This window comes from Apodemus sylvaticus, chromosome 21, assembly GCF_947179515.1.
Source record: "Apodemus sylvaticus chromosome 21, mApoSyl1.1, whole genome shotgun sequence".
Lineage (NCBI taxonomy): Eukaryota > Metazoa > Chordata > Mammalia > Rodentia > Muridae > Apodemus > Apodemus sylvaticus.
This window is the reverse complement of record NC_067492.1, coordinates 47,434,456-47,442,007: the sequence shown is the minus strand read 5'-3', so window position 1 is coordinate 47,442,007 and position 7,552 is coordinate 47,434,456. Positions and strand designations below refer to the sequence as shown.

The following is a 7,552-nucleotide window of genomic DNA, read 5'->3' as shown; positions in this document are numbered from 1 at the left end:
CTGTCCCATAACACTCTAGACCAGGCAGAGTGAGAACAGATAAAGTGAGGGACCTCAAGGGAGATCTTGGATTTTGAGCTCAGTCCTTAGCTGGCTGGGTGGGTGTTGGAATGCCTTCTCTGGAGGAAACACAGTTCCAGACACTTTGTAGGAAGAAACAAGCTGTGGCTGAGGCGGCTATGACAAGTCCTTCACTTCTTTGCACAAGAAAGAACTCACTCTGCTTGACCAATCTAAGGCCTTGGATGTAGAGAGGCCTGGACATTTCAAGACAGAACCCTTAATACCTAGATTCTGTGCACTCGAAAACTCTTTCCTGCAAACGGAATGGTGTAACTGGTGATACAGAAGCTATGACAGGCCAATCTATGTAGCAGAGCTCTCTAGCCTGGGAACAAGGAGGGTAAGGAGTCTAACCCAATCCAGCCCCCTTCCCGAGAACTCCAATAGAGGGTGAGCTTCTGCAACACTGCTACTAAAGGGCTACCCTGTAGCAGCCTTGGGTGCTTAAATAAGATGCACTATTACAATGTGATACCACAATGTGATACCGCATATCCTGGATACCCAAGGCACATGTACTTATTAACAAGTGTAACAAAACACAACCTCTGAAACAACTTTTTATTAAACAGCAAAGCAGAACTTGGGCACAATTTTAAATATTTGTAACAAGATCACAAAAGGGTTGCAAAATGTGTGCAATGTGAGGATTGCATTACATATCCATACAGCTAACGTCACTCATCCAGGCTTCCATTAATACATTAGATGATCCCACAAGTCAAAGCAGCCCGTGTAAGAGCCTCCAGCTGCGTTAGCGGATCTTTCCTAAGACCTTACTATTATTTCTGATATCAGCTCCTTATCAATGGAAGCTGTAAACTAGATTTTTAAAATTTGTTAAAACAATGACAAATTCTGCAAACTAAGTTGAGTTTATAGAAATTCTGGAATAACTGAGATAAAATACTAAGATTAATAATTATCACATATACAAAACTCTTTCATATTCATGATTCTGTTACTAATATACTCTCAATTAATTTTGCAAAAGTTCATTTCCTGGGTACAAAGAAACCTTGAGACCAAACTCTTAACTGGTCTCTCTTAATCCACTTACATTAGACTCAATCTATTTTCATATATGTCCCAAAAGTGCAGCTGTGGGCTAGAGGTAACACACATTTAGAGGGAAAACATTGGGAGTTGGTTATTTCTGTTAATCCTGTTTTCCTTCCTATTCCTATCTTTCCTCAAGTTTGTTTTTTTTTGTTTTGTTTTGTTTTTGGGGGGTTTTTTGGTTTTTTGTTTTGTTTTGCTTTTTTTTTTTTTTTATTTCTCACACACATATGACCAGCATTCCTATCTTTTCAACATCAAATGGACTATTTTATGCAATAGGGAGTTTTTAGCTTCTTGGTGTGACAGTTTACATTTCTAAGAAAACCCTTCATTTGTGATAGCTTCAATCTACTTTCAATTGGTTAAAGAGAAACCAGCAATCCTATCTTATTACTAATATCACAGATGGCAAGCCTTAGATAAGGAAGTCCCTTATTTTGGTTAAGTGTCAACAATTACAGTTCAGGTCACTCTGTTGGAGATGACTACTGAAGTTACTGTCAGGAGGGGGATGGGAAGGACGAGGCAGGTGGAGGAGAGGCACAGGGCGGTGCACAGGGTTCAGAAGCTGTGATTCAGTACATGGTTTTGGTCACTTTTTCACAACATGGTTATTTTCTTGTATATTTTACTAGTTAGACTTATGATAAAAGACAGTGCTAAACCTATATATATATCAGCAAATTGGCAAAACATTCATCTTCAAGTTTCATAAATATCTGTAATTCTAATATAAAGTCTCTACATGTGCACATTTTCATAGACTAACATATACATATAATGTTAACTCAGAGATGCTCCTGTTAAACATTAGTATTACCTAGATCTGACATTCTCTTTATAAATACTCGGGGAAGCAAACAAAGACACTCTAACTTCTGGATCATACCCAAGCCTTAGGGGAGGAAAGAGCAGCCATCCACGGAAGAGAGGGAGTAAGCCCTTTACTTCCTTTTGCTCTTCGTATCAGTTGTTTGGAAAACACTAGAAGCAGACATGAGGTTTTCTATATATTGTCCAAGAACTTGATTTTCCGATTTTAGCTTCAGATTTTCTTCCTTAACTGCATCTACTCTTGCAGAAAGATCTATATTAAAAAATAAATAAAAATGTGATTACCGATAAAATCATGGCAATGACTCCATGTAACAAAATGTGAGAGCAGGCTGAGGGGTGTAACTCAATGCTATAGCCCTTGCCCAGCATATGTGAGACCCTGAATTTGATTCGTAGCACTAACAATAAATAAATTAATTAATTAATTAATTAATAAGTTTTCTGTTTTTTAATTCAGATTACTGTGGGGGAAAGGCTTGGGTAAAAAAAAAAACTTTTCTGAGTACAAGTCAGAAAATGGTGATTGTTAACAGTGTTTCCCATGGGACGCGGGAATCTGTAGAGAGCAATTGTATTAACTCTTATGGTGGTTAAGAAAACAGTGTATTTCTAAAGTGTGTGTGTCCTCCCACACAAAATGACTACGTCTTTACTGGAAATGTGTAAGATGCACAGCTTAATACAGCTGGATTCCTAAGCTGGATAAAAGACCCAAGCAGCTGATCCTTTTACAGTTTTATATTCGTTAAAAATTCAAAAGATGCAGGTCCGAAAGAAGCAATAAACAATTATGTCTGTTCACATATTGAACAGATGCATAGTGGCCAACAGAAGCAGGCACCATTCTAGAAGCAACAGAGAAAAACATGGTTGTGTGTGAGCACCTGTGATTCAGTAACGTGGGGTCCAGGCATCTAGAGAAAACACTAAACATGTCAATAGACAGTATGTCACAACGTTCTAGGAAAAAAAAGCAAAAATGGCTAAGGGTCACTAAAGCAGACTAGAAGCACTTTTTCAGAGTTAACTCTTTTGCTAAAGGTAATCTGACCAGAGTTCTGAAGGACTCAGGAAGCGAGCCACTCAGACGTGTAACTGACGGGAGACACTTTTTCAAGCAGCATTTAAGGGGACCTCAGTGCTTTAGAGCAGCAACGGCCGAGGCCCAGGTACTGAGGTGACCTGAGTGTGTGACTGTCACCGTCAGTGAGAAGCTACTGCTCACTTTGTGCCCCAAACAGAAAAAACAATACGCAATGTCATTAAACATCAAAAACCAGGTAGGTGGCAATATTAATTTTATGGAAGGAAGTTAAAAAATAAAGAAAAGAAAAACCTCTAAGATCAATTTTAATCTTTAGAAGTAGTGTTTCTTTTCATTTTAATAGAGATTTCTTAAAACAAGCTTAGTAACACATTGCCAGAATTTTAAGAGAGCTCTCACACTAAGTCAGCACAGTTGAAGCCCCTACAGAACCGAGCAGTGACTGGTCTGAGTGGGCACGTGTGTCCTGTAAACCACAGCCAACTGCAGACAGCAGGAAGAGAGACAACGACTGGGCAGCAACGTGACTCCTTGGGTCACACTGCCACCCAAGCCTCAGGACCTGAGTTCAAGTCCAAGGCCCATGGAGCAGACAGAATGGAGGTCACCCTCTGACTTGCACAACACCACCCTGGCATGCACACCCACCGGACAGACAAAAAACTATTAACATGGACTTTGCATTTAGTAGTTTTCATGAATGGCATCTAGTTAACTTCTATCTACCTTCAAGTGTGTGCTGGAGTTCCAACACTTGATTAATAAGTCGAGTCTTTTCTTCCAGTTCCACCTGATTTTCAGCATCAACTGCTATAATAAAAAGCGTTAAATTTACCATTAATAAACACTGTGTGAGGTGTGGCATGCAACACTTAAAATTCTGCAGAACACTGTACAACCATTAACTGTCTCACAAAGTCCCTAAAGGAGCCTCCACTTGACAGCACTAAGCAGAAAATAACAAATGAACTGCCACACAATTACAGAATGGAAGCCACCTTGGGTGCTTTCTAAAGTAAAGGGGAAGCAGTGCTCTGCTCTTTCCATTGCTTAATGAAGCAAAAACATCCAGAAAGCCAGAGGATGAAGACCTCACCATCCATGTCAGCATTCATCATCTTGGGTAACAGACTTTCAGCTCCTGAACGCAAACTCTTTAATGAACGGTCTGTAGGAAGAAAAAGAAACATGTAACAGTAAAACACACATTTGTTTTGCAGAAGACCATGTTCCTGAATGCCTGCTCTCCGTGCTTTACTGCTCTGAAGTACTAAGTGTGCATGCACAGATCAGCCAAGGACACAACAGTTCCACAGATAAATACAAGGAAAGATGCTGTTGAGCTGCTCAGTAGCCAAGCCCCTGACGTTAACCTCTGCACACTGACGTATCAACTGACATGTGCTAGCAAAGGGAGACGGAAATGTAAATACCCGACAGGAAACATCGTAACCGCAAGCTTGCCAAATTAGGATAATACTTTTAAAGGAAGATTCAGAAACATTGTAAATCTTTTTATTAAGGACGATTACAAAAAGGAGCAAAGGTACATACATAAAAATCTGAGGAAGAATGCCCAGGGTGGCAGCTCAGTCTGAAAGCTATCGAGCATCCTTACATAGCACCACTGTAAAGCTAGCCTGCTTCAAGTGCAAAGCAGCCCTTGCCTGCCCTTCCCACCTCAGTGCACTGCCCCTCAGGGAAGTGAATTACTAGGGGGTTTTAATTCTATTTTTAAAGTTATTCAACCTATTATAGTATTTGATAATCACACTTGAAAAATTCTTCTAGTCAACCAAATGTATGAAACACTGCATGGTCATTTTTTGAAAGTAGTATTCCTCTTCATTTAAACAATGTTCAATTTTTGATTCGACAAAGTTGCTTTATGTGTTCATTTCTGTCTGTGTACATGTTTATGTGTATCTGCATGTCTTTGTGCATATGTAGAGGCTTTGGCTGTCTCCCTCAATGCCTCTTCCACTGTTTTGTTTTGTTTATAAGACCGTGAACCTGGAATCCACTGGTTCTATTGTGTTTGTGAGGAAGCCCCAGGTCTCACCTCCACCTCCCAAACACATGCACACTGCCAAGCCTGGAATTTGAGGGGTAACTGAATGCAGCACACATGTACACACACAAATACACACAACCTTACACAATTATTTTGTAACTTACCACCTGCCCTGGCTCTGAGATCTTTATGTCAGTGCTTTAAAAGACTTTTCTTTGAAAATCACAGGAAATCTCAATGCCTGTGTGCATCTAGTTTACTAGTGGATGAGAACCTTTTATAACTTGAATCCAGAATATAGAAAGGGGAAAAGAGACAGTAAGACTTCAGGGATATGACAGTGCTCACACTGCACCTTCTAAGACGACTTCTTGAGGTGATGTTTAGCACAGTGATTAAAATTCCTATTTAGGCTCTGAAATTTGGTCAAGTTTAAAAACCTCAGCCTCAGTATCCTCATCCATAAAATGGAACTAATAACTATGCATCTCATGGGTTTGTTCTGAGAATTTAATACATCCAAATATGTGTGTACTTAGTAAGTATTCAACAGATGTTAACGGAACTTTTCACCTCTACTCTCATTTGGACCACAGAAGAAGCTTTAGAAAAACGTGAGGCCAAAAGCCTTGTATTAGAACTCATGGCCTATTCTGAAAGTGGCTTAATTCACATCACAGTAGTCATCCAGAGTCAAGGATATAGCCAATGTCCCATCACTCCACCTCAGCTGGCCATAACTCAGATATAGGTTTGACATTTCCCTAATATCCTTCCAGATTCAACCGCAAGACTTCTCTGCACCTACCATTGTCATCTGTTATCCAATCACCAGAAATACAGGGCTTTGAAAAATTAAAAGTCCAATGCACTACAGTAATGCACTAAACACTATATATATATATATATATATATATATATATATATATATATATATATATATATAGTTTTATCAAAACAAAAGGAAAATGCAATTCACAGATGTGAATACTAAGCCTTATATAAAGGCTAGAGGCCTTGCCTCATGTTTCATAGCCAAGATATAATTAAGGTCCTAACCTGAGTTTGAAAAACTCGACTCCTTTGGCGTTTCCACAAACAAAACAAATATAAAATTTCATCTGCTTCAACATCCACTCCAGTGCGATCTGTTTCTATCCGTTCATGTTCCGCTTTGACATTTTGGGGGTTTCAAAATCGATGGAAATCAAGGAACTGCATCATCGGTAAGGATCAAACTTAAGTTAGATCCCCGGGGAGCTAGCTGCATCCAGTTTAATCATTGGAGCATACAGACACTGGGATTCCTACGCACAGCTTTGCATCTCAGACACGGATAACGGTTTGGGGACCTCTGTCCTTATGGCTATTACGACGACGTCAGTCTCTGACGGTGTGACAGAAATCTTGGCTTTTCGAGAACCTATGATTTCTCCTTCCCAAACCTTACTCCTCAATATTTGTTCCGCAGGACGCTTGAGAAAAGCTGACAAAGAAACAAATTCAGGTTCTAGCAAAGACGTCCCACCCCAGACAGGCATGGGCCACCACGCCTGCAAACGAACCCTAGCACTCGAGAGGCTGAAGCAGGAGAATTGCAGCGAGCTGGAAGGTAGCTCCGGCTGCAGAGCGTCCTCTCCCATCCCACCACCCAGTCCCATCGCACCCCACGGCGCCCCAGTCCCGCACCGTCCGGCTCTTCCCACCGAGCCCGCGGCGAGCGGCCGGGAAGGCGGCTGCGCAGCGCTCGGTGGGGTGTCGGGCCTCGCCGCGCCGCACCCCAGCGCCCAGGCCGCCGCCGCCCGGGTCCCCGTTCCATCCCGCCCCACCCCGCAGGGCCTCGGCAGTGCCCGGGCCGCGGCCCTCGCAGCTCCTAGCCGCCTCACCTCGCGTCTGAGGCTCCGGGAGGAGGCGGGATAGGTAGGAAGCCTCAGGCCGCCGCTCTCGGACCAACTGACAGCGTCGGCTCCGCCCTTCCCGCCTACGGAGCGTGCGCCGAGCGAGGAGGCGCCCTCCCACCAATCCTAACTCGAGACTGCACGCCTGCGCACTGGCTGCCGGACGCCCCGCCAGGCCTGTGGCAGAGCACCGGGGTCCACCTTTGCCCTAACAAAAGGGCATTGACGCCCAATCAGGACTGTTGGGCGTGTCCCAAAAAAGTAGCGACCAATCACGGCGCAGAAGAGAAGATGCGCCCCCCCCCCCAAAAAAAGCGGTCCTTGCTGAGCATCTTTTGTCTTGCCAGGAACCTAGAAAGTGAGGGGGAAAGTCACTCTAGGCTAAAAGAGAGAGGGAGGAGGGAGCCAGAGAGACAAAGAATTTCTGGAAATTGCCGTGACTAGACTCTGGGAGAGAGATTTCGTTCACATTCGAGAACATAGTGAGCAGAACAGTGCAGTCGGCTGTCCTTCAATTCTAAAAGTACATTTTCCTCCCCCCCACCACCCCATTTCTAAAATTAGATAATGCACAAAGCGTATACCATTAATGGATGTTTCTCTTCGTACTCCATATTCTGGACAATTTTTAAA

The 7,552-nt window shown here is 42.6% G+C and overlaps 1 protein-coding gene across 2 annotated transcripts; it reads right to left on the bottom strand.

The window, feature by feature from the left end:
* Nucleotides 1-610: 610 nt before the first annotated feature.
* Nucleotides 611-7,018, bottom strand: Scoc (short coiled-coil protein). 2 transcript variants are annotated; one of them, XM_052166913.1, is made up of 4 exons: nt 6,908-7,018; nt 4,104-4,175; nt 3,734-3,817; nt 611-2,212 (listed from the first exon to the last, which is right to left on the bottom strand). In XM_052166913.1, exons 2-4 carry the CDS (start codon nt 4,123-4,125, stop codon nt 2,070-2,072), a joined length of 249 nt encoding a protein of 82 aa, XP_052022873.1. In that variant the 5' UTR covers nt 4,126-4,175; nt 6,908-7,018; the 3' UTR covers nt 611-2,069. The 2 variants fall into 2 exon arrangements, with proteins under 2 accessions (XP_052022873.1, XP_052022874.1); XM_052166914.1 differs by having other exon boundaries at nt 3,734-3,814.
* Between the last annotated feature and the right edge of the window lie 534 nt (nt 7,019-7,552).

What these genes read in the sequence shown, in the direction of transcription:
- Scoc (XM_052166913.1), bottom strand. Translation starts at nt 4,125, where the DNA reads ATGATGAATGCTGACATGGATG. An exon ending in GATGAATGCTGACATGGATG is followed by an intron (nt 3,818 to 4,103) that starts GTGAGGTCTTCA and finishes TTTTTATTATAG; the next exon opens with CAGTTGATGCTGAAAATCAG. An exon ending in ACTCCAGCACACACTTGAAG is followed by an intron (nt 2,213 to 3,733) that starts GTAGATAGAAGT and finishes TTTTTAATATAG; the next exon opens with ATCTTTCTGCAAGAGTAGAT.